This window comes from Salmo salar, chromosome 04 (genome assembly GCF_965601325.2).
Source record: "Salmo salar chromosome 04, fSalSal1, whole genome shotgun sequence".
NCBI classification, from domain to species: Eukaryota; Metazoa; Chordata; class Actinopteri; order Salmoniformes; family Salmonidae; genus Salmo; species Salmo salar.
Genome location: NC_138294.1, coordinates 20,834,060 through 20,861,606, shown reverse-complemented (window position 1 = coordinate 20,861,606; position 27,547 = coordinate 20,834,060). Strand labels below are relative to the sequence as shown.

Genomic DNA, 27,547 nt, shown 5'->3' with positions numbered 1-27,547 from the left:
CAGTGTGAGTGAGTCAAAGCAGTGCTGTACTGAGTTTGGTAGCCACCCACCCTGACACATTGTATGGCATGTTATGCAACCAGTATCACCTAAATCACCAGTGACAACACATAGTGTTCTATACTATAGCCAAATCCCTACTAACAATGCAATATTTTTGTCCAGGGCCCACTATTTAAGAAATAGGGTGCCATTTCAAACACAGTCCCAGTAAGCAACCCAATTTGTGACGAGTTTGGTAGCCGCCCACCCTGACACATAGTATGGTGCGTTATGCAATCAAGTGTCACAGCCTCCTAATTGCCAGTGACATCTCTCAGAATGCTTCACTGTGAAATGAATCACAACACAAGCGCCAGGCAGCTCTACATATTTTACACCCAGCGCGGCTTGATATTCACAACAGACGAGCTAATTAATAAACCACATGCAACACAAATACCAATGAGCTACATTACAAGACACTTGATGTCTAAATGATCATCGGCCACCTGTAAAACGATGCGGGGGACTCCGAGTCAGAATACCAAGCAGATCATTTTTTATATCTTTTTTTCCACTAATTGGTCTTTTTGCCAATCACATCAAATCTTTTCCCATCAGATTGGTTTCAGAGCAGAAGACCAATTAGTGAAAAACTAATTTGGCTGCCTGTGTAAATGCAGCCTTAATAAGAGCAATATCCAGAATCAGAATGCTTCTAGGTACAGCATGGACAGATAGAACTGATTGTATTTAGGACCACGGTGTATATCCGTGGTCCAAAAATACATTCAAAGCTCATTATAGATTATCATTTATTTTCTTTGAAAGTATTGTAAACTTTATTTTTGGTCCAGGGATGGTCGGTCTGTGGCCATGACTGTCTGTGAGTGGTTGCATTTCTCCACCCCATCCCTTGACTGTTTACAGGAACAATGGTGAGGTGTTTGCTCTGTCCCTGTACTACAGAATGCCCTTTAACCTTTGTAGCCTTCTGCCTGGTGTGTTTAACTTGTCTAAAGTACGGTATCTTTAAAGCTAATTATTATAATTTTTTTATTTGTATTTTTTCTAGTTGAGTATATTATTTATATTGTTTTCTGTTGTCTTGTGTGTAAAACTGAATAAATAGAGTAAATAAAATTTAAAAAAAGCTCATTATAAATCGGGTGGTTCAGGCCCTGAATGCTGATTGGATGATAGCAGTGGTATATCAGAACGTATACCACGGGTATGAAAAAACATAGAATTTTACTGATCAAATTGTGTTGGTAACCAGTTTATCTGGGGTTGTGATACACTACCAGTCAAAAGTTTTAGAACACCTACTCATTCATGGATTTTTCTTTATTTTTACTATTTTCTACATTGTAGAATAATAGTGAAGACATCAGAACTATGAAATAACACATATGGAATAATGTAGTAACTAAAAAAGTTTTAAACAAATCAAAATGCAATTTACATTTTAGATTCTTCAAATAGCCCCCCTTTGCCTTGATGTCAGCTTTGCACACTCTTGGCATTCTCTCAACCAACTTCACCTGAAATGCTTTTCCAACAGTCTTGAAGGAGTTCCCACATATGCTGAGGACTTGTTGGCTGCTTTTACTTCACTCTGCGGTCCGACTCATCCCAAACCATCTCAATTTGGTTGAGGTTGGGGGATTGTGGAGGCTAGGTTATCTGATGCAGCACTCCATCACTCTCCTTCTTGGTAAAATAGCCCTTACACGGCCTGGAGGAATCTCAGGCATTGGGTCATTGTCCTGTTGAAAAACAAATGATAGTCCCACTAAGCCCAAACCAGATGGGATGGTGTATCACTGTAGAATGCTGTGGTAGCCATGCTGGTTAAGTGTGCCTTGAATTCTAAATAAATCACAGACAGTGTCACCAGCAAAGCACCCCTACACCATAACACCTCCTCCATGTTTGACGGTGGGATATACACATGCGGAGATCATCCGTTCACCCACACCGCGTCTCACAAAGACATGTAGGTTGGAACCAAAAATCTCCAATTTGGACTCCAGACCAAAGGGCAACTTTCCACCGGTCTAATGTCAATTGCTTGTGTTTCTTGGCCCAAGCTAGTCTCTTATTCTTATTGGTGTCCTTTAATAATAGTTTCTTTGCAGCAATTCAACCATGAAGGCCTGATTCACATAGTCTCCTCTGAACAGTTGATGTTGAGATGTGTCTGTTACTTGAACTCTGTGAAGAATTTATTTGGGCTGCAATTTCTGAGGCTGGAAACTCTAATGAACTTATCCTCTGCAGCAGAGGTAACTCTGGGTCTTCCATCCTGTGGCAGTCCTCATGAGAGCCAGTTTCATCATAGCGCTTGATGGTTTTTGCGACTACCTCATGAAGCTGATTGAGAGAATGCCAAGAGTGTGCAAAGCTGTCATCAAGGCAAAGGGGGGCTATTTGAAGAATCTCAAATATAAAATATATTTTGATTTGTTTAACACTTTTTTAGTTACAACATGATTCCATATGTGTTATTTCATAGTTTTTATTTCATAGTTTATTCTACAATGTAAAAATTAATACAAATAAAGAAAAACCCTTGAATGAGTAAGTGTTCTAAAACTTTTGACCGATAGTGTATATGGCCAAAATACTAGGGCTAAGGGCTGTGTCCAGGCACTCCATGTTGCGTCGTGCATAAGAACAGCCCTTAGCCGTGGTATATTGGGCATATGCCTCACCCAGAACATTGAACAGAACAAGACTACGTCAATAACTACATTTTGACAAAAATGCAGATAGAACCTTATAGTCCCAAGCTCTCGATTTGTTTGGAGAGGAAATGCAGGGAAAATGGCGGCCTCAGACTCTTTATAAAGTTATGCTGGAAATGGTTTGTATCTGGGCACCCATGAAGAGTAGTTTATCCCCTCCCATTTTCTTAGCATTATAAATATATGAACGGTTCCCTCAGAAACACACACGACTGTACATAGAAGGAGTCGAGCATAATCGATGTGACATGCATTTCACATTTAGTACACTTTAACTTCTGGAAGGGCTGGTTCTGACCGGTTTCTGATGTTTGGAACACATACGCGCCCGGCATGGAGAGATAGTAAGCTGCCCAATTTGGGACGAAGCACAGGCTAATTGGTTTGACATCTCGCTTTTGTTTAATGAGTGTTAAAATTAGGTTGGGATCATGTTTACAAGCTGGTAAACCGTGTTTCTTTTCAGGGGTCTATGATTAGCTTTGATCTTCGGCGAGGGCTTCTAAGACTAATTGCTCAGATTGTTTTTTTTTTGTCTGAAAAATACAAAGAAAATAAGTTGCCTTTTCCGTCGAGACATCTTTAAGACGGAGAGCAGACAGACAATTAGTTTATTTTTACAACAATAAAAAAGATGTGAAAAAGTCAAACATTGCTCTTTAGATATCTATTGATTCTGAAGTTCCTTACTGCTCTGAAGTTCTTTGTTATTCTCCACACGAATGCCCAATGAAGTCATGCTTCATCTATGAATGACATGAGATCTCAGTCTCAAACTTGATCACCAGTGCATCCTGACTGTCTTGTTCTCTGAATAGCATAGCTTCAAGGTGTCTGTGTGAGTTAGTGACAGGTCATTTCACCATTTTCACCATGTTTTTCCACCCTTCTCTGAGGCAATCCTTTGCTGCCTCCCACATGCTTTGGCTGAGATGAGTGCATGTGTGTGTGTGTGTGGCTAGAATGAGTCAAATTGGGCAGACGGTGAGGAGAGAGAGAGTTTTACCAGACATTCAGGAAGCTGGCTACAGCCTCTGGCCGACCAGATTGAATAGAGTACTTTAATCAACTAAAGAGATGTGAAGCGCCACAAATCAACTAAAGAGATGGGTAACACCACAGATTAACTGAAGAGATGGGGAATGCCACAGATTAACTGAAGAGATGGGTAACACCACAGATTAATTGAAGAGATGGGAAATGCCACAGATTAACTAAAGAGATGGGGAACGCCACAAATTAACTAAAGAGATGGGGAATGCCACAAATTAACTAAAGAGATGGGGAACACCACAATTTAACAAAAGAGATGGGGAACGCCATAAATTAACTAAAGAGATGGGGAACGCCACAAATTAACTAAAGAGATGGGGAACGCCATAAATTAACTAAAGACATGGGTAACGCCATAAATTAACTAAAGAGATGGGGAACGCCACAGATTAACTAAAGAGATGGGGAATGCCACAAATTAACTAAAGAGATGGGGAATGCCATAAATTAACTAAAGAGATGGGGAACGCCACAGATTAACTAAAGAGATGGGGAACGCCATAAATTAACTAAAGAGATGGGAAATGCCATAAATTAACTAAAGAGATGGGGAATGCCATAAATTAACTAAAGAGATGGGGAATGCCATAAATTAACTAAAGAGATGGGGAACGCCACAATTTAACAAAAGAGATGGGGAACGCCATAAATTAACTAAAGAGATGGGGAACGCCACAAATTAACTAAAGAGATGGGGAACGCCACAAATTAACTAAAGAGATGGGGAACGCCACAAATTAACTAAAGAGATGGGTAACGCCACAGATTAACTAAAGAGATGGGGAACACCACAGATTAACTAAAGAAATGGGGAACACCACAAATTAACTAAAGAGATGGGGAACGCCACAGATTAACTAAAGAAATGGGGAACACCACAAATTAACTGAAGAGATGGGTAACACCACAGATTAATTGAAGAGATGGGAAATGCCACAGATTAACTAAAGAGATGGGGAACGCCACAAATTAACTAAAGAGATGGGTAACGCCACAGATTAACTAAAGAGATGGGGAACACCACAGATTAACTAAAGAAATGGGGAACACCTCAAATTAACTAAAGAGATGGGGAACGCCACAGATTAACTAAAGAAATGGGGAACGCCACAAATTAACTAAAGAGATGGGGAACGCCACAGATTAACTAAAGAGATGGGGAACGCCACAATTTAACTAAAGAGATGGGGAACGCCACAGATTAATTGAAGAGATGGGGAACGCCACAGATTAACTAAAGAGATGGGGAATGCCACAAATTAACTAAAGAGATGGGGAACACCACAAATTAACTAAAGAGATGGGGAACACCACAAATTAACTAAAGAGATGGGGAACGCCACAGATTAAGTGAAGAGATGGGGAATGCCACAAATTAACTAAAGAGATGGGAAACGCCACAAATTAACTAAAGAGATGGGAAACGCCACAAATTAACTAAAGAGATGGGGAAAGCCACAGATTATCCATCAATAGTCTAGCTAGATAGAGATGTTTATCTTGATCAAAGCCAACAACAATCCACAAAATCCACAGACAGACAGATGCACACAGACATATACACACACACAGACACACACACAGATACACTGGAGGTGGTTGTACTAATCCTTTCCCCCTCCTGCCTGGAAAGTTACATCACAGTCAGTCTGACCCATTTAGAAAGCTCGTCTCCGTCTCTGCATCAGGGCTCACATCCAACAGGTTCAGGTCGGGTCAACAGGATCTAAAACCGCCCACGGAGCGCAGCGCAAGCCTATTCTATATGTTGTGTGTGTGTGGCTGAGTGTGTGTGTATGAGGAGAGAGAGAGAGATGTTGTGTGTGTTTGTCTACTGTATGTGTAATTGTATGTATCTACAGTATATCTACGTCTGCATTTGCGCAGGTGTGAGCCTCTGAATCTTTACAAGGTACTGCCAAATAAGATGACCTTGCAAGAGAGATGCAGTTTATCGTGGATACCAATTCATGCTCGCAAAGACAAACAGTGTCTAACGTGTCATGGAAAAACAAGGAACTCAGTTGAACTGCTATGCAAATGAATCTGTATTCACCTCAGCGGTTTAACTGAAACCGGCGACCACCTATTTTCCAACAGATAATGAGCTAAAACCTTTTTGTTTTCTTAAAGAAATAACTTTCCTGGACAGAGAAAAAGGAGGACGGTAAATTCAAACAACTAATTTGTCCAGATTGAACCTTGTCGTATTTACTAAGCCTTTCACCTGTCTGTGTCTCGCTGTCGCTTGAAATCAACCTGCACATAAACACCACTTATCATGTCAACAATCAACTCTCTGCGACCATCCTCTAGCTGTTGTTGTTGATCCAAAATGGCCACTGATAATATACGATCCTCCCCCCTAAAACGCTGTTTAAATAAAGCTGACACCATGTGGCGATGTATAATTCAATTTACAGTAGTGTCCTGGGTGTTCAGATTGGAACCAGAGGCCTTATTTATAACTGTTGCGCAAATTTCACACTAAATATCTGCATGTGAATATATGTTGACATTTATGAACTTGGCGTACACCATACATACGTATGATTCCCGTAAGCCTATAAATCGTGAACAAGCATTATAAGTCTGCCTGGAAAACGCCCTCCATTCACCTTTTATGGTGACAATAAAGTCCATTATTTGCTGTATAATTTGGAACTATTGGAATCGGGTCACGGCAGTTTCTAAAAGAAAGAGCAATTAAAAATTTGATCAAATGTTTTTGTTGGTGTTGGCAGAGTATTTTAATATTTTGTAGTAACTTATGCTGTATTTGCCAAAGGACTGTGACTGTAAGGTTCTGTATTTATTTTCTTAGTCAACCTTGTGTTCTGTTTCATTGTGTTCTTGAACGTAGCCCTGTCTTTCATTTCACCTGTGTTAGTTACTCTCCTGGTCTCATCAGCTCCTTATTTAGTTCAGTTCCTTCTGTATGTGCCTTTGTGAGCTATTGTTCGTTTCGACTATACTAAGCCTTTTCCTAGCTCGTTTGTGAGAACCAGCTACAGCCTTCAGTCCTAGTTTTGATTCACCTGCCTGTTTGCCTACCTGTGTATGACTATTGCCTGCCTGTGACCATGATTCCTGCCTTCTGTGAAGGTGAAATAAACACCTGCCGCGCTCTGTGCGTGAATCTACACCCTTTTCTCCCTGAGTTTCATTACAGTGACAAGAGACTGGAAAGATTTGGCATGGGTCCTCAGATCCTCAAAAGGTTCTACAGCTGCACCATCGAGAGCGTCCTGACCAGTTGCATCACCACCTGGTATGGCAACTGCTTGGCATCTGACCGTAAGGCACTAAGGAGGGTAGCGCGTACGGACCAGTACATCACTGGGGCCAAGCTTCCTGCCATCCAGGACCTATATATTAGGCGGTGTCAGAGGAAGGCCCAAAATTGTCAAAGACCCCAGTCACCCAAGTCATAGACTGTTCTGTCTGCTACTGCTCAGCAAGAGGTAACGGAGCGCCAAGTCTAGGACCAAAAGGCTCCTTAACAGCTTCTACCCCAGAGCCATAAGACTGCTGAACAACTAATCAAATGGCCACCTGGACTATTTACATTGACCCACCCCCTTTGTTTTTACACTGCTGCTATGCATAGTCATCTATGAATAGTCACTTTACCCCTACCTACAGTGCATGTGCAAATTACATTGACTAACCTGCACATTGACTCGGTACTGGTACCCCCTGTATATAGCCTCGTTATTTGATTTAGTAAATATTTTATTAACTCTATTTCTTGAACTGCATTGTTGGTTAAGGGCTTGTAAGTAAGCATTTCACTGTAAGGTCTACACCTGTTGTATTCGGCGCATGTGACAAAGAACATTTGATTTGATTTGAGTTTCTGAAAGAAAACGCAATGGCAAGTTGGTGCGGATCGGTCAGCAGAACGTTTGAATTCAACAACGTTTTGCTTTGACATTTTTTCCCCAACCTAAATATGCTGGACTGCCCACAGACCTGCAGCGCTCACCTCGGTCATCGTGAAAACCTTTGAGCGCCTGGTACTGTCCCATCTCAAAACCATCACCTCGACCCACTGCAGTTTGCCTTCAGAGATGACAGGTCCGTGGACAATGCTGTCAACATGGGCTTACACTACATCCTCAAACACCTCGATAACTCAAAGACAAATGCAAGGATATTGTCTGTGGGCTTTAGCTCTGCATTCAATACCATCATCCCAGAACTGCTTCAAGACAAACTCTCCCAGCTGAATGTGTCCAGCTCCATCTGTCCATCCAAGGATGTGTGGTCTCACCTATACTCTACTCACTCTGCACCAATACCTGCACCCCCAACAACGCATCTTTCAAACGACTCAAGTTTGCAGATGGTACAACTCTGGTCGGTCTCATCACTAACAACGATGAGTCCATCTTCTCCTCCTCCATCACCGTCTGCTTTGAGTCTGCGTCTGCCCGCTGCAAGGACAAACTGCAACGCATTGTCCGGTCTTCAGAGAGGGCCATCAGCTGCCACCTGCCCTCCATCGAGAAAAGATCATCGCCAACCCCTCCCACACCGGTCCCCCCCTCCTCCAAAAATGCACCTCTGGCAGGCGGTTCAGGTCACTGATGACAAAAACCTCCCGCGACCTGAAAACGTTCTTCCCCCGGGCAGTGGCCCTCACCAACTGGCCATCTGGCCCATAAAGACTAAAGGACTATGCACTCTATGCTGCACACCGCATCAAGCCTTCTCTAAACTATACACAAAATAACTGCACTATACTGCATTGCACTCTGTCCATCTCTCTGCATTTAGATATATTCATCCTGATGGTGTAAATGTGTACATCCAGTGTATATCATCCATATACCCACTATACATTTGTATATCTGCTAATTCTGTATTAGCGCTATGCTCACTCTACCTAGTTGTATACAGTATAATATAAATCAACTTTGTTAAAACTCTGTTGTCTGTATTATGACTCTAAATGTTGTCTATCACTTGCTGCACCATGTCACTTTTTTATTTTACCTTTATTTAACAAGGCAAGTCAGTTAAGAAGAAATTCTTATTTTCAATGACGGCCTAGTGGGTTAACTGCCTTGTTCAGGCGCAGAACGACATATTTTTACCTTGTCAGCTCAGGATTCGATTTTGTAACCTTTCGGTTACTAGTCCAACGCTCCAACCACTAGGCTACCTGCCGCCCAACATTCTGGGTATGTGTAAATGTACTTAGTGAATAAAGGTGATTCTGATTCTGAAACATTGTCTAGGCTATGTCCAAAAAATGTAATAATAGTAGTTACAGTAGTTGAATACATACTTCAATGTAAAAGGTCTTCTGTCTGTTCACCCGTTAAATGTGTATGTTATAAATGCACACAGCAAAACTTGAAGTATATATTTTTACTAGGCTACTAGCTCAATTATATGAGAGATGTGCATGGTCATTTGTTGTATGGCAACTTCGAGAATGCATCACGCCAGAAAGGAGGACACATTTAGTCTGCAATGGTTATGAAGATTAAATAAATAGCAATTCCATTTCTGTGTAGTTATTTTAGATTCCAAAACCAAAACATGTCGATTTTCACTAACAGACAACGGCTGCATCTTGTTATGTTTTAATTTTGTAATATACAGTATTGCAATTAATAAGCATGCCATCATATTGTACTTACTTGCAATACAATACTTCAACCACTAGAAAATGTGCGTACGCATGGTCTGAAGTTTGGGTGGAGGTAAGGACATTCTCACGCCAAGTAAAATAACAAACAAAGAAATGTCAGTTTTTTTAAATGACAACTTTTGCAGGAAAACTTGCGCACACACGTTTTCAGTTATATTATGTATTTACGCAATGTTTATAAATGAGGCCGCTGGCACCTTGGGCTATTTATGTTTTGAATGTTTTCCCTGCATCCCATGCTGCTTTGGCATCTGGTCCAACCCGGGCAAGGGGGAAGGAAACGTGTGCTAGAAGGCAACTGGGGAATATCAATTTGTAATCTACTTGACACAATTTCGTCAAACATCCCATTATGTAGTGATGAAAACGGACATGTTAATGTGCTGATCTGGAGTCAGGGGATGTAGCCTCTATACCCGGTGTTCCTACTAAATATTGATCATGCGTCTCATACTGGCAGGCAGCAGGAGTAAACAGGTTATTCAATAATAAACACGTTTCAGCTGGCTCGCCTATGCTTTAGTTAACAGTGTACCACTCTAGGATCTGAATTCTAACCAGTTTAGCCACTTTTGTATGGGTTGATGCATTTTTCGTAAGGGAAAATCAATTTTGAGATTGGAGATTACAAACCTCAGAACCATTTTTAAAGCTCAAGTACACTACGCATTTTAAATGTCCTGCATTGCAGGAAAGTTCTCCTGCAAAAGGGTGATCAAATTAAGATCCTACATCTGTAGGCTAAATCTCCTAGGGGTATTCACATAAATACTGGCTAGCATTTTATATAGTGAGTAGGTTATTCGAGGCTTAGGTGTTATATCAACCTGTCTTATATTTATATCAATACAAAAACATGTTATGGTGTACTACTGTGTCAAAGGCTGGAGAAGGTATTTGTTGATATTCACAAAGTACCTCAGAGTAAGAGTGCTGATCTAGGACCAGGTCTCCTCTTCCATATAATCTTATTATTTATTATTTAAAAGAAGAAACAGATCCTAGATCAGCACTCCTACTCTGAGATCCTGTGCTTTGTCTCTGAACAAACTTAGTAAAAGGAGACAGCTAACAGTCAGTTGAGGTCTCACATGTGAGGGCTTAAGGTACGTGGCAAAAAGGATATTTAGACAGTCTGTCTTTGATTTCCATCGACCTCCTCTATTATGGGAACGAATCAAAGCGCTTAAACTTTATTTTGAGGGATCTAAAGGCCATATATTGGAGAATTTGACTTTTTTTGATGACTCTCTCTTTCTCTCTCCCCATCTCTTCCTTTCACTCACTCACTCTCACATAATCTCTCTCTCTCCTCCCCACTCTCCCTCTTTCTCTCTCTCGCTCTCTCTCTCTCTCGCTCGCTCTTTCTCCACATGAGGTTATTATGTAGTCTGGGCACCTGTGAAAACACCGTAACCTTTCTCAGTGTGCCCTTCCTTGGTATTGCCAAGAGGGACATACAAGCCATGGCCAGCCAGCGCCCAACAATGGATTCCTCTGAAAAACATTAGTAATTGCCCTGAGGGGAGAAATAACGTCAAATTGAATCAGTTTTCCAATATCATTTTTCGTTTTCAAAATATTTGCACGTGAATTTCCACCAAATCAGACTCAAACGTATGAGATGATGCAACCTCCATAACCCCACCTCTGTTTTTTATGTTACTAGTATCACTGCTGTAGGTTTGCTTTGCGCATGCGTCCATTTTCATTCTTTCTCTCTGAATCACAATGTAGTTCATTGAGACAAATGGGTAGATGGACGGATTATTACATTGTAGTACATTATGGCTAATTGCTCTTTTACCAAATTAATAACTTCATATAAAGGAAACACAAGTGTTATCAAAAGAATCTGACTGGCTGTAGGCTGTAGTCCTTAGTAGGCTTTGGTTATGTTATTTCACAATAACTGGCATTATACATTTGATATCAACTAGGCACATCACATTCATGTTCAACTAACTCCACTGACCCAATAACCACATGACACCTAACAGTCTTAACATGAGTTATACGTCTTATTTTGACGAAATGTAATTATGGTTGAGTACCTTAGCACCATTCCCTGACCTATATACTGCACATTAAGAGTCTGGCTAGCTCCGGATTCAAAAGAGATGAGTTAAGCCATCCTAACAACACATACCCTTTAGCTGACCTTTATGGACTAGCTAGAGAGTTAGAACCCCACTGTGAAGACAATACTGTGTGTGTGTGCTGTATATGTGTGTGTGTGTGTACTACGCCCCGTATGCATTATGGTGTGACGCCGCAATGCATCATGGACGTGCTAACTAAAGTCCGCCTTGGTTGGACACACACAGTGAGACCAGGTTGCTCATCCAATATGCTCCTGGCACCGCCGAGGATCCAACTCATTTACTAAAGAAATTGTTTACGGTGGCAATCGGACAGAGGCTGTCGTTAGAGACGTATCGTTGTGTCTTGTGTGTTCCCCAAATGAGTCACTGTGTCCAAACAAACAACCTTAATGAAACCTACACCCATGGGCCCTGTTAGCCCACTGAAACGTAAGACACACATAGCATGGACGACGGATACAAAACGTGCCACACACGGGCAAGGCTGACGAAGAACACTGCTTAAATTGGTGAAAGTGGGTTAGTGGCCTGTACACTTGACCAGTAGCGTGGGTTTATCGCAATCCAACCGCTTGACAGCTAAATATATTCACTGAGCTAAATAAAAAAGATGAGGTTGAGGAATAGCATCATTAGACAAAACAAACTGTGCCATTAGACAAATTAAAGAGACAATAATATAGGGAAGAAATGGCTTAAAGTTGTGGGAAAAAAACGTATTGTACTGAATATAACTGGTGACTGGTAGTGTCCCGAAAGAATCTCTTTAGTATTGCTGGAATTGAACATTAGCCAGTCTATGGCTGAGAAGAAAAATGACACTGCCGACATTCGAGAGTGGGACATTAACAAAGCGGGGGATGTCGGGTTGGCAGTTGGCTGATTAGAACTAACACCATAATTACTACATACAGTGGGGACAGTAACTTCTGCTGTTGCGGAAGTGTTTTGTTTTGGAGTTAACATGCTCCAATTCACCTGTCCCCATGTGGCACCCTGTACCTCTCCCTCTCATGATCACGTCGCTGCTGCTGCTACAGTAATCTGCCGTACCGTCTACCGTACCGCCTGACTCCGATCACTGGAGCGGATGATGCCTCTAATCATAGTTATCATTCAACCAAGAGGACTAACTGTCACTACAGATGTCGGATGTTCATTTGATCACCCTGTTGCTGGTGAACTTTCCTTCAATACAGGAACATTTAAACTTGTAGTGTATTTGAGCTTTAAAAACGCTTCTGAAGTTTGTAATTTCCCCTTAGAAATTTCAGACATGATTTTCACTTACGAAAAATGTATCAACCTGTCACGTCCTGACCAGTAAAGAGGTTATTTGTTATTGTAGTTTGGTCAGGACGTGGCAGGGGGGGTGTTTGTTTTATGTGTTTCAGGGTTTTTGGTTAATGTTCTATGTTAATATATTTCTATGTTCGTTCTAGTTTTTCTATTTCTATGTTTAGTTTATTGGGTTGACCTTCAATTGGAGGCAGCTGTTCCTCGTTGCCTCTAATTGAAGGTCCTATTTAGTAGGGGTGTTTTTCTATGGGTTTTTGTGGGTAGTTGTTCCATGTGTAGCTGTGTGCCTTACAGGACTGTTTCTCGTCGTTGTTTTTTGTTTAAGTGTTTATTTTGGTTTTCTTCATAATAAAGATTAGTATTCACATTCCCGCTGCGCCTTGGTCCCATCTTTACGACGAACGTGACACAACCCCTACAAAAATGTCCATTAATTATAATCCACATAATAATAAAACATTTCCTGTTTCTGCAGGATTCTTTTCCTGCTGTAGTAAACAGACCTTAATCTTAGAGCAGATTTAGACACAGCTAGTTTGAATCCTGCTTCGAAAATACATCAGGTTTAGTGCCTGAAGCAAGTGAGATCCCAGAAACTATGTAAAATCTTGATCATCAAAAATTATATAAAGTAAATGCATTGATTTATACCAGTGAAGTCCTTATAGTGAAAGTTCGCCAAAGGCTTTAAAGGTCATGTATCATAATAAAAAATGAAAAACTATAATAAGAAACACACTTTTTGGGGGGAGGGGGGTATTGCCGTCTACAAGTGGTGTATATTCCATTTTTGGGGGCAAAATTTAATTGCAACCTGGCCTTTAAAGATCCATACCCTAGAGAGAAGTCAAGCCTAGGTAAATGATTTAACCCATCACAAAACAGACATGTTTATGATCTGGTCTGTACCTATAGCAGGCAGGGATTGATTGGCGGCCATTTTGTGAGATAAATGAGGAAGAGCTGCCTGGCTGCCAGAGCAGAGGCGGGAAACTGTGGTGGTTATCTCCTCCTTGGGAACAAATTTCCTGCTCTTTTAAGCAGGTTCCCAACCATGCAGGATTAACAGCCAGCAGAGCAGACCAGGGAAAGGCAATGCTGCAGGTTGGGCTCTGTCTGTCTGGTAGATGTACTGTAACTAGCTTCACCTTGGTCATGGCCCTCAAATGAACCTGTAAATACCATAGAGAAGTTCTCTCTCTCTCTCTCTCTCTCTCTCTCTCTCTCTCAGTGAAGGCTGGTAGGAGGAGCTATAGGAGGACAGACTCATTGTAATGGCTGGAATGGAATAAATGGAACGGTATCAAACACATAACACATATGGAAACCACGTTTGACTCAGGTCCATTTATTCCATTCCAGCCATTACAATGAGTCTGTCCTCCTATAGCTCCTCCCACCAGCCTCCACTGCTGTCCACTGACTCCCAGCTGCCGATTCTCTTATTTGGGTTATGTCTGGCTCAGCGGAAACTGAACTGGGATCACGGTATACTGAATTCAGCCCACTGGTTATAACTGTAGGGTTATGTCTGGCTCAGGGGAAACTGAACTGGGATCAGGGGATACTGAATTCAGCCCACTGTGTACAACTTTAGGGTTATGTCTGGCTCAGGGAAAACTGAACTGGGATCAGGGGATACTGAATTCAGCCCACTGGGTACAACTGTTTTTGTTCCAGCCCAATACATACAAAAATAATATACAAAAGTGAGAATGTTATCTCAAAGATGCAAACATGTCACACCATCATGACAACTTTAACTTGACGGTATGTACATAACCCAACCAGAAGCCACAGATTACAGGCAACATCCGCACTAAGCTAAAGGTTAGAGCTGTCGCTTTCAAGGAGCGGGACTCTAACCTGGAAGCTTATATGAAATCTCGCTATCCCAAACAGGCAAAGCATCAATACAGCACTAAGACTGAATCGTACTACATCGGCTCTGACGCTCGTCGGATGTGGCTGGACTTGCAAACTATAACAGACTACAAAGGGAAAAACAGCCGCGAGCTGCCCAGTGACACAAGCCTACCAGACGAGATAAATTACTTTTATGCTCACTTTGAGGCAAGTAACACTGAAACATGCATGAGAGCATCAGCTGTTCCAGACGACTGTGTGATCACGCTCTCAGTAGCCGATGTGAGTAAGACCTTTAAACAGGTCAACATTCACAAGGCCGTAGGGCCAGACGGACTACCAGGATGTGTACTCCGAGCATGCGCTGACCAACTGGCAAGTGTCTTCACTGACATTTTCAACCTGTCCCTGACTGAGTCTGTAATACCAACATGTTTCAAGCAGACCACCATAGTGCCCGTGCCCAAGAACACTAAGGTAACCTGCCTAAATAACTACCGACCAGTAGCACTCATGTCTGTAGCCATGAAGTGCTTTGAAAGGCTGGTCATGGCTCACATAAACACCATTATCTCCCAGGTCGTTGCTGTAAATGAGAACGTGTTCTCAGTCAACTTACCTGGTAAAATAAGGGTAGAATAACATTTTTTTTAATCCCAAAAACCCTAGACCCACTCCAATTTGCATACCGCACTAACAGATCCACAGATGATGCAATCTCTATTGCACTCCACACTGCCTGTTCCCACCTGGACAAAAGGAACACCTATGTGAGAATGCTGTTCATTGACTACAGCTCAGCGCTCAACACCATAGTGCCCTAAAAGCTCATCACTAAGCTATTGGGACCCCGGGACTAAACACCTCCCTCTGCAACTGGATCCTGGACATCCTGATGGGCTGTCCCAGGTGGTAAGGGTAGATAACAACACATCCTCCACGCTGATCCTCAACACGGGGGCCCCTCACAGGTGCGTGCTCAGTCCCCTCCTGTACTCCCTGTTCACTCATGACTGCAGGCCAGGCATGACTCCAAAACCATCATTAAGTTTGCCGATGACACAACAGTAGGCCTGATCCCTGACAACAATGAGACAGCCTATAGGGAGGAGGTCAGAGACCTGGCCGTGTGGTGCCAGGACAACAACCTCTCCCTCAACGTGATCAAGACAAAGGAGATGATTGTGGACTACAGGAAAAGGAGGACCGAGCACACCCCCATTCTCATCGACGGGGCTGTAGTGGAGCAGGTTGAGAGCTTCAAGTTCCTTGTTGTTAACGTCACCAACAAACTTTCATGGTCCAAACACACCAAGACAGTCGTGAAGAGGGCACGACAAAGACTATTCCCATTCAGGAGAATGAAAAGATTTGGCATGGGTCCTCAGATCCTCAAAAGGTTCTACAGCTGCACCATCGAGAGCATCCTGACTGGTTGCATCACTGCCTGGTATGGCAACTGCTCGGCCTCCGACCGCAAGGCAGTGCGTACGGCCCAGTACATCACTGGGGCCAAGCTTCCTGCCATCCAAGACCTCTATACCAGGCGGTGTCAGAGGAAGGCTTAAAAAATGTAAAGGACTCTTGTCACCCTAGTCATACACTGTTCTCTCTGCTACCGTAAGGGCAAAGCGGTACCGAAGGGCCAAGTCTAGGTCCAAAAGACTTCTTAACAGCTTCTACCTCCAAGCCATAAGACTCCTGAACAGCTAATCAAATGGCTACCCAGACTATTTGCATTGCATCCCCCCCGCCCCTTTTACGCTGCTGCCACTCTCTGTTTATTATCTATGCAGAGTCACTTTAACTCTACCTACATGTACATATTACCTCAATTACCTCGACTAACCGGTGTCCTCGCACATTGACTCTGTACCAGTACCCCCTGTATATAGCCTCGCTTTTTTTATTTTACTGCTGGTCTTTAATTATTTGTTACTGTTCTTTTTTACTTAACACTTATTTTTTCTTAAAACTTTATTGTTGGTTAAGGGCTTGTAAGTAAGCATTTCACTGTAAGGTCTACATTTCCGCGCATGTGACAAATACAATTTGATTTGATCAGAAACTGAAATATAGCGCCATCCTGTGGACACAATTTCTCCAGTCATAACATGTTGCAATACTGTACTAAAACTGAGAGCTCCACTGTATCTCTCCACTGAATGTATATAGGCTATAAAGCCGAGAGAAATCACTGAATTCACCTCTATGACTTAGTGACGTGTACAGTGTGCTGGTATTTATATATTATGGGTTATTAGTCACTCCTATCTAAGATCAAAGGATGTAGTCAGAGGAAAAGCACCAACATCCTGTTTTGATTTCACTCTGCTAACACTACACAGCAGAATGGTTTTTATAATCTGAACCAGACTTGTGTATTATCATGTATTATTCCCACTACATATCGTCATTAAGGCTAATTTGATGCTTATTTATGATTCATAGGCACTAAACACTTACTGTTGTTCATGGTTTTATCTTCATAAGCTATCTCATAAGGTGAATGCACCAATTTGTAAGTTGCTCTAAATGAAGTAAATGTAAATGTAAAAAAATCTCTGACTAAGAAAGGTTGATAGATTATGCAGCCAGTTCCTGCCAAGGGGGAAGATGTAACAGTCTCATTAGGCCTATGCCCTATAAGTCAGACAGTTATTAACATATATCCACTTCAGGGGCTGTGGGTGTTTTTGTCTAGTACTTAAACAACAAGTTGGCATACAGTTAGTATAACTTCACACCAGCACAATTATTACAGATAAATGTGCAAAATGTCAGCCTTCCAAAGCACAGTGCCATTGTCAAAGAGCAATACTGAGATTTCAAAGTGGTAAACGATGCATAATATACCGGTTTTTTTGCAACATGAATAGGCCTACTGTGTATTTTATTCATGTTGAATTTAGGCCTATTAGTAAATGTCGTATTTATAGCCTACTGCAATGTATTATTCTGTTCTACACTATCTAAACAATTTTTTTGACAGCTGTCATGTTTATTTCATCTCGTTCAACGCTCTTGAAATGGTCTCCTCCTATCCAAAAAGTATTTTGAGTATTAAGTATTAAAACGGACAAACTCAACCATACTTCAAATGTAAAGGTGCCCTATTTCCGCGCAATAGCGTACCTGTGCTCAGGAGCCTGCGACCGAACGCACTCCCTCCCTCCCTTCCCCTCTACTCTCCCTCTCTCGTCCCCGCCACCCCTTCAGAGTTTGTATTGCACTCGTTACAGTAGGAGGGTTCATGTGCACAGAATGACGTCGCACTGCAAGTCTGTCTGTCTGACTCCTTCGCTGTTTTTATCAGTCATTCTATCGAAGGGCTAGAAAATCATAAACCTGCGGAATTATGGTCCGAATGTGAGAATATCTGATGCGTCCGACCTATATGTCGCTCTCGACTGGTGTGTCAAAGCAGCGTCTTGATGTTGAGGATTACGAGTGATATAGGCTACGCAGCTCAGCAGAGTTCTAGCCTACTGTTCTGTGCGTTGAGCTGTCAGAACTGAAACTAGTGGATGTATGGCAAGAGAAAATGCAGAATAGCTGAAGTGGGGGATATTGTAAAGAAGAAGAAATAAGGTACAGGCTTGGTTTCGTGTCTTTATTCTCTCTTCTGGATTATTGCCGCCCAGCAACACAGCCAGTTGACAAATCTGAATGTCGTAATTAAGGTAAGAGCGCAGAATGATATAGCTCGAGGTAGGTAAAATACGTGTGGTTATTATAATACTTAGATTAAAATGTCAACTCCCTATACGAAATGTAAATCACTTTAATTGTCACCTGAATTCTCCCCCGGAAATCTTTAACTTTGAACTATATCCAGGGGGACCGCTCGGACTGGTTGTGACCTACAGTATAGGCTATAAAATCAATTAAAGGCTGCTCTCTTTCTCTCTAAACAAACAAAATAGCCTAATAATAATAATAATAATAATAATATGACTTATTTGCGCCCAGCAGGCTATTGGACGCATTTATTTATTATGGAATTTAAACTCAAAATCAGTTGTTTATGTCTTTTCAAAGATCAGTTAATAACAATTTGAACTTTGTCTCCAGCGAAATTTCCATTAGATAATCATTCTTTACAATAAGAAATAATGGATAAGAGTACGGCTTGCTCTGCTATCATTGCAGAACTGTGATGTCTGAAATGACCTGCATTCTAACTATTAATGCACTTTTGAAATAGTTTTGCACACTCTTCGATCAGTTGCCATCAATGTCAAAACTGTGATGTGCATTTTGGTAGATCAGATTGCCCCCAAAAATATTGCATAGCCGTCGTGTCGTTACAACCTGGCATGTAGCCTACCTGTTTTTGTAGTTTGTGCGTCAACAACTATCCTATCTCATAAGCTTTGTCATTTATTATAGCCTAACCCGTAATTAGGTCACCTCAATCAAAATATCAGTGTTTTTCTTTAGTCCTTCTCTTTGACAGTAGGCTAAAACATAAATTTACCAGGGCATAAGTTTAGGAACAACAACATTACATTACGCATAATATAAAGGGCTAAATGTGATAGCATGGGTCAATATTGCGCATTGAATTATTCTCGAAAGTTGTTATATGTTTTCCAGAAGACGCTCAAAGATAGATACCATTTTCAAGTTATGTCGCAGCTACGTTGTGTCTGAAAAAACAATAGGGGATTGACAGAGTAGTCGGACCAATCCGTGAATGGCGTGATGAATGTTTATGTGACGCTGTGTCTGTCTCTATCCAATGGAAGTGCCCAAGAGGAGGAAATGAACACTATAAAACTACGTCATGTATTTTTTTTTAAATCAAACTGTACTGACTTGGCGATTTAATATTACAGTTAGTGCAATTAATCCTGAAAACCAGAAGTTATCATGTCATACATCTAAAGAAATGCATTATAAAAAGAAACGTGTTATGTATGATAAGGTGTGATGGGGAATTGAGTCATAGAACTATTATTACTCAGACATGACAACACACAATCTATAATAATAATTTAATAATCGTCCCCCCCTCCCCCCCATGAGACATTCTCAGGTCTCCAAACATGATTTAGGCAGTCCCAAATGACACCCTATTCCCCCATAAGGCTCTGGTCAAAAGTAGTGCACTTTAAAGGGAATAGGGTGCCATTTGGGACACCATGCCTTAGACAAAGTTCCCCTATATAACCATTTCAGGGATTCTTAGTTTAAAAACCAAAGCAAATAAACAGTTAACTAAGTGAGGAGGAATGTCTAAATGATTTTCGAGAAATGAATATGACTTGATTGACAGAGAAAATGCTTGCTGATTTAAAAGGATACTTAACTTGGATACTGTAGATGTTTGGCCAAATTTTCCCGCTATAAAACACACTTAAGTCAATCTTAATGAAATCACCATCCATTAAATAAATACTTTACACTGTTCATGATTTAATAAATATTTGTGTTAAATTACAGTTTTTATATTCAGTAGTATGCTCTCAGCTTCGGCAATGTGAGATTCCAGCGGCTTTTGCATGCTATGTGAATAATGCATAAAAAATACCCTACCACTTTGAATTCATATTTAAACAGCATTCATCATATTAATGTATTCCTTCAACCTGCAGGTAAATCAATGACCCAGCGATGGAGACCAAAAGATACCCAAGTTTCTTCGAAGGATCCACGGACACAGAGAAGAACAGATGGTCCCATGTCCCCAGCAGTGCCATGGACTACTGCTGCAGCGGAGCCGAGGAGGCCGACAGCCTGAACCTGAACAGCAACAGTGATGTCCTGATGGACATAGTCAATGTCAGCTGCTCCCCCAGCAGCAACACAGCCGACAGCAAGGAGAGTAACAATAACAACGAGGAGAAGAAGAAGCCAGAGCAGCAGCCTACTCTCAAACTGACCCAGAACCAACACCAGCCTTTTGTTCTCCCCCTCTTTAACAGTTCCCTCCATGGGAGGAAGCCAGAGATGATGGATTCCAAGGAGCTGTCCAAAACTGTGGCTGAATCCATGGGCTTGTATATGAACGCGGCCAGGGAGGCCACAGACTTTGGCGGCTTCGGCCAACAGGGGGGCCATTGTAGTCCGGGGAAGATGTACCCAGCGGGAGTTTGCGGGCGCCCCTGTCTCGAGGACAGCCAGTGCGCTGCATCCGCGGGGAGCCCCAAGTTGAAGTCCCCTTCTACGGGGTTCCCGAAGCAGCCTAGCTCCACCCCAGGGGATTGCTGCTCATCTGGAACCCCAGCAGGGTCAGCTGTCTTGGGCTTGTCTCTGTCCTGCAGCCCCCAGACGCCCAGCTCCATCTCCAGTCCCGGGGGCAGCAACAACCTAGTTTCGTCCACCACCAGCCCCACCTGCTTTGGGGGGCCGTTCGCCTGTTCGACCATCAGTAACCTCGTCAACCAGCATAACGCTGCCGGACCAGCTCTGGCCCACAACCACGTCCACAGGAGGAACTCGGCCACCTGCAGCCCTGCAGGTTCCAGCACGGTGGGGTCGCCTCCGCTCACCAGCCCCCTCAATGTGATGCGCTCGCCCATCTCCAGCCCCCAGAGCATGAGCAGCGTGCGCTCCCCACCGTCATGCAGCACCTCTACCAACATGAGGTCATCGTCTGTCTCCAGCCCCACTGGCAGCACCAACAACATGAGGGCTTCATCATCTATCTCCAGTCCGACCACCGGGGGCCCCATGGCAATGTCCTCGAGCCCCAGGAACTCCTCTGGCGGTGGGGGTGGGTTTGCTGTGTCCAGCCCTGTTAGTGAACTGGGCCTGGTCCAGAATGACTCCAACAGTCCCGAGGGACGAAGAGACCAGCAGGATTTCAAGGAGTTTGAGTTCCCCAAGGTGGAGAGCGTGGATGGGGAGATGTTCAACGTAGGCCTGGACCACATGGGTATGGTGAAGTTCATCAAGAATGAACCCGACACGGACTATAGGAGCATGTGTCTGGGTAACGGTAGCAACAACACAAAGTGTAACCAGGCCACCGGCTGCCCCGGCAATGGCTCACCTTTCCTCACACAGATAAAGAGTGAGCCAAACAAAGATGGCGGCGGATGCATGAATCCTCAGTGCTACACTGAGCAGCAGCAGCAACACTCTATGGGTCTCTTCCAGTCAGGTCCGTCCGAGATCACCTACTTGTCTCTGAGGGACAACATTGACGAATACAGTCTCTCTGGGATCTTGGGACCTCCGGGCACGGAGATGAATGGCAGTTACGAAACCGGCGTGTTCCCCCACAACCTTCTGTCTAAAGTTAAACAAGAGAACAACGATGGCAGCTACTACCAAGAGAACAACAACAACGTTGTGCCCACCTCGGCCATTGTGGGTGTTAATTCAGGCGGACACTCGTTTCACTACCAGATCGGAGCGCAGGGGACAATGTCTTTCTCACGGCACGACCCAAGGGATCATGGGACGAACCCCTTGTTGAATCTAATTTCGCCTGTTACCGCATTAATGGAGTCGTGGAAATCTCGGCCCGGCATGTCGCAGGGTCCAAGAGGAGAAGGCTATCCAGGTCACGGCTGCATGCCAGACAGCATGTCAAGGTAAGAAAGAAATTGATGTATGAACAAAAACAAACAGCATTGTGGGTACTCTAGTGCTGCTGCACAACTCCAGCACAGTAAGAGCGGCTGGCTGGCTCAGAAATGTTTGTTACTTACAAAATAGAAAAGTTTAAAGAGAAAACAAACTGCATTGTGGGTACTATAGTGCTGCTGCACAACTCCAGTACAGTAAGAGTGCTGGCTCAGAAACTGTTATGTTACTTTAGACTTGTTATAAGACGTGATGGATTGTCCACAGCATCTGCACAAAGCACACCCAGTGGTATAATCCAAGGGCTCTCATGTGCAGAGAGATGCTCCCTGCTATGTAGCTTTTGGGTGGAACTGAGTCTGTTTACTAAAGTGTGACAGGATGAATGAAGGGGACAGTGTGTCTGACTTAAAGACCATGTTGCTCAGGACCGAGGGGTTAAAGAAGGGCGTTTGCTCCGAGTCGGGGACTACCAAAATACTAATAACAACAAGGCTTGGGAAAGGGAAAAGCAGCGGGATGTTGGCTTGGCTGGGAGAACAGGAACTAAGGGATGAGGTCCAGCATGGGATAGCAACATCGCAACATACACTGCTGCCCTAGCCCTATTCTCTACTGTACCTAACAGAGGCTAAAGTTTGCTCTCTTATCAGAGCTATGTGTATGGACAAAAACAACATTTATTGTACTGTTATTGAGAGGTCCTGAAGGGACCTTGTGTATTGCAAATATATTTTTACGAGCCTGGGCTGGCCATTATGTGGCGACGTCATAAATTATTATGAATGATTGATCACATGCTTTTGTTGCCAGATGTAGGAAACAAACAGTTGCCTTGCGGGGCAGAGCCCCGGCCATCAAACAAAAACAAACATGCAGAAAAACGGTTTGTTTTGCACAGGGAAATATGGCAACGTATAACTTTGACACCGTTGTTGTCCGGACAGTTTATCTGATGTCCCAGTTGAGTGTGAAGCCAAATACAGCATTATGATATTAAGATCCAGGGTGAAAAAAACAAAAGTATCACAGCTATGAAACCAACCAGGAAATTGGAGAAAAAAATTCCAACTTTGTTGCAATTTCAGTATGTGAAGGAGTTACATAAGGAATTTCTTCCTTGCAGAAGGAGTTTGTTTATTTGTTTACAGTTAATTTAAAGATATGAAGATATGATTATGGCTCTGGTATTTGGAGAGTTAGGGATTTGTTTTGCGTGTGATATATTTCTTCATTTTTTCATTTCACAGAGGGGATGTATATTAATGGTGGTATAAAATCTGAGCTGATCACCGAAGTCGTAAACGAATGCACGACATGGCACACTGTAAATGCCCTGCTTATTATTGCATTTTTACCAGCTCGAGTCAGTGCAGGAAGAACTAAACAAAGCTGCAAACGGTATCCTCTCCTGACTTACAAAACCTTGATAGTCAGATGTTTCCCTAAGAGAAATACATGTGATTATTTGTGGCAATGGGGCCTGGCTTGGTATGTTTGTGTTTGTTGGTTTTCCCCAGAGACAAGCAGAGAAGATTAGGCCCACTAGGAACTAGGCTAGCACAATGGGTCAATGTGTTCCAATTTGGTTGCAACCAATGATTTATATATACACTAGTTGACTGATAGGGGGCGCTGTGTTGAAACCACCGTGCCTCCATCTTAGCACTCCCTATTTTGGAAGCTTTAGAAGTGCATTTATTAATGTCTACATTAATTTTGCCACATGTATTATATTACAGACACATTAATGCATAATCTTAAATTATATTATGTGAGCTAAACATAAAAATAAAAAATGAAAAAATATATAGTATATTTTCCTTTGGTATATATTTTTTTGCTTACTAATGTTACTTTCCCCACTATAGCAAAATATACTTCAATACATGTAATTTTGTCCTTAAAACATTTAATTGAAATACTGTGGAATTCCATTCATTCCTATGGAGGACTGCTCCTACTGGGGGGGAAGTGCCAATATGGCTGACCGGTGACTTCAAAGCCTCTCAATGGCCAATACATAGCATCAGCAATCCAGGGTTTATATACATCATTGGTCGTAACTAATGATTTCTCTCTCTCCCCAACCACTTTATTTGAACGCACTCACAAACAGATCTACAACAATTATCCAGTCTCACTCAAAATAGCACCAATAGCACCATCAGGCTGGTTAATAATGGGGCAATGATCATGTCAGCCTTTGTCCTGAGGCTGTTATGTTGGTCCAGGAGGTCAGTCCCTGTCCCATTGACCTCCTATCGATAGACCATGCTACAATTCATCCAGTTCTTCTGGCTGTCTGATCAGGGCTATTCTTGTCATACTTGGCTATGGAATGGTCAGTCCACTTTTGGCATTCAGGATGTACAGTAGAGTATGTGACAGGGGGTTAGGGCATGTATTCAAAAAGTGTTTTTAGAGTAGGAGTGCTGATCTAGGGTCAGGTTATAAAATGTTCATAAAATGTTATTCATTATGAACTAAAAGTCATAACTGATCCTAGATCGGCACTTCTAATCTAAAGACTCTTTGTGAATATGGGCCCAGAGACTTAGTTGAGATCAGGTGGGAATGAGTTAGATTTACATGCCATTCTGTCAGTTACATTTCTATGGTTATATGCAAACTCATGTCATTTACTTTAACAACCCCCCCCAAAAACTATTTTCTACTGCCCTTTATGACCTAAATACTTGACTCTGCTTGTGTAACCCTCTTTCAAGATATCTGGCCTGGTTTGACCCCCCCACTGATTTGAATAACGCTGGCTCATGATTAACAGAAATCAATTTCTCTTTCAACAGTGAGAATGATTATCCCTAGGGTATGAGCAGCAAATGAACTCAATGGTTTTTCCTAAACGTTTGGCCCGCCCCTGGCTTCATTGTGTTTTAAATCAATACTGGACACAGAGGAATAGCCGGATGTTTGATTGGCAGAGAGGGAGCTGATGTCTATGTGCAGTGGAGTGACTATATGTGTGTTTGTCTTTAAACACGTGTATTGGTGTGTGGTGTGTGTGTGTGTGTGTGTGTGTGTGTGTGTGTGTGTGTGTGTGTGTGTGTGTGTGTGTGTGTGTGTGTGTGTGTGTGTGTGTGTGTGTGTGTGTGTGTGTGCGTGTGCGTGTACCAGCTGCGCCTGCCTACAGTATCTGTGGGTTTCTGTGGGATAACAAGGCATGCAGTTCCTGCCAAATGATCTGGCCGTTACCTTGGAGACAACCTGTCTCTTCCCCTATGGTGGGATCCAGAGCTTCAAGTGATGTTGACGGGATCACTGCCAACCTAGGCCTAATGAGATACAGCTTAGCCCCCTAATGTCAGCAGGATGACAGTCAGAGGTGGGGCCTGGCCTGGCCGTATGGCAGAGACCCAGATACAGACACAGCTCTGGAACTGCCCCTCTCTATAAAACGATACACTTAGCTCATCACAGGAGAGGTTCAATCAAACATGCACTGGGGAAGACTAGCCAGAGTCCTGCTGCTCTCAGAGAAACAACACTTCATTCCAACTACACATAGCTCATCACAAGAGGAGAGGTTCAATCAAAACTGCATTGCAGAAGACCCATATGCCTGTTGTTAAGAAATATTGCTTTATTTAGTTTTATTCCTGTGCTGAGATTGCTTGTTTTTATGTGATTAATCAACGTTTTTTGGACTCAGTTTTACTCAGTAAACAATGTATATGGTACCTATTAATTACATTTTATTAGGGTGTTTACAATCGTTCCAAGTAGCCAAGCGTTGCCGCAGTGTGAGTTGGATTGACTTCTTGCCAGGATCACATAACCCCAAAAAGTCCAATTGCAGGAATTCTATGGTCCAGTTCAGCACTGGATGAGTTAGTATTGTGCCCAGGCCAGTATTTCATCAGGAGAAAGTTACATAACCATTAAAAACCAGCAAGAAACTGGAACTTCCTTTGATCAACTGAAGCCTTGGATGGCAGGGAGGGAGGGAGGGCGGGAGAGAAGGAGGGAAAGAGAAAGAAAGATTGAAACAGAGAGACAGAGAGTGAGAGAAGGAGAGAAAATCGAGAGAGAGAGAGAGAGAGAGAAAATCGAGAGACTGCTAGGTCGAAGTAGAGAGAGAAATCCCTGTGCAGTTAGTATTTTTTTCAGGCTTCACTTTGGTTTCCTCTGTAAATGGGGTAATGTTTTTAATTAAAAATGACTGTTCGTCGGAGGAGTCTGGATTACTCAGAGCGAAAGCGTTTTAACTTTAATTCACAAGAGCAAAAAAGAGAGAGAGAGAGAAAAAGAATCTCCTTAGCCCAGAATTATTTTCCGTCAGAGCCCGGTTTGCTTCAGTGCTTTGGGTGAAACAGGTGGCCAGCTGTATGCAGTGCAGAGATTGACATTTTGAACGCAGAGGATTTCCCCTGCTGTATTTAAATAAGATTATATTTGACTGTATGTTTGTAGGGAATCCGATAGAAGTATTTACGGTTTAAAGCTTGTAGGGGACCCTATAGACCCATGTACAATACAGTACTACTTCAAAGTCTATGTAAAGATTAAAATCTTATTTTCAGTCTAGTTTCCTTACCTCCTCAATTGAGATATACACAGCCATGATCAAATGATAAATTATCTGAACAAAATATATTATTATAAAATTATCTAGTTTTGGGTGCTGGATTATTTGTGTGCTCATTCCCTAAATCTCTTGTCACCCTATTTAGAGAGTGCCCTGTTAAGCATTGACTGGGACTATGCTACAGTGTGTTGACATTTCTAGAGTTTTGTTTAAAACGCTTGAGACACCATCCTAAATGACGAGCTACTTACAGGATAAATGCTGTCAAGCACCATTAAGTCATGGAAATGATGTTAGTCAGGGACCAAATGAAGATATAACCTTAAAGCCCCAGTACACTTGTAGGTACCTAGTAGGTGGCTTGGTCTAAATCAGTACCACAAACATGCAAATACAAAAAGAAAACATATTTCTCTATCATCCTCCCACTAAATGTTATGCTTATAGATGAAAGAGAGTATTGATTTAAAGTTACGCCGACGTTTCTTTTTTGCACATACTACATCTAGTCATTGTACCTCTATGGCACCAGCCTGGAGAAGAGGAGTAGAATCGAGTCAGGCGGAGGAGAGGAAGTGCCGGTTAAAAAGGAAAAGAGAACGCTTTGCCTCTGGACCTGGGCCAAGTCCCAATGTTCTACTGGCAGGATGAAAGGGCAGACTCCTGAGAGAACGATAATAGCCCTTTAATTGTATGTTCTTCTACTAAATTAATGAGTGGCATTGATTTGATTAATTCA

At 42.4% G+C, this 27,547-nt stretch overlaps 1 protein-coding gene across 3 annotated transcripts in view; it reads left to right on the top strand.

The window, feature by feature from the left end:
- The first annotated feature begins 17,954 nt into the window (after window positions 1–17,954).
- Window positions 17,955–27,547, top strand: part of LOC106610215 (mineralocorticoid receptor) — a 102,063-nt gene continuing 92,470 nt past the window's right edge. For 2 of the 3 annotated variants that reach the window (XM_045716589.2, XM_045716587.2), the window contains exons 1-2: window positions 17,955–18,403; window positions 20,321–22,267. In XM_045716589.2, coding sequence (XP_045572545.2) covers window positions 20,340–22,267 — 1,928 coding nt within the window. In that variant the 5' untranslated portion in view covers window positions 17,955–18,403; window positions 20,321–20,339. The remainder of the gene's footprint in view (window positions 18,404–20,320; window positions 22,268–27,547) is intronic. The other variant, XM_045716588.2, reaches the window with a different exon arrangement.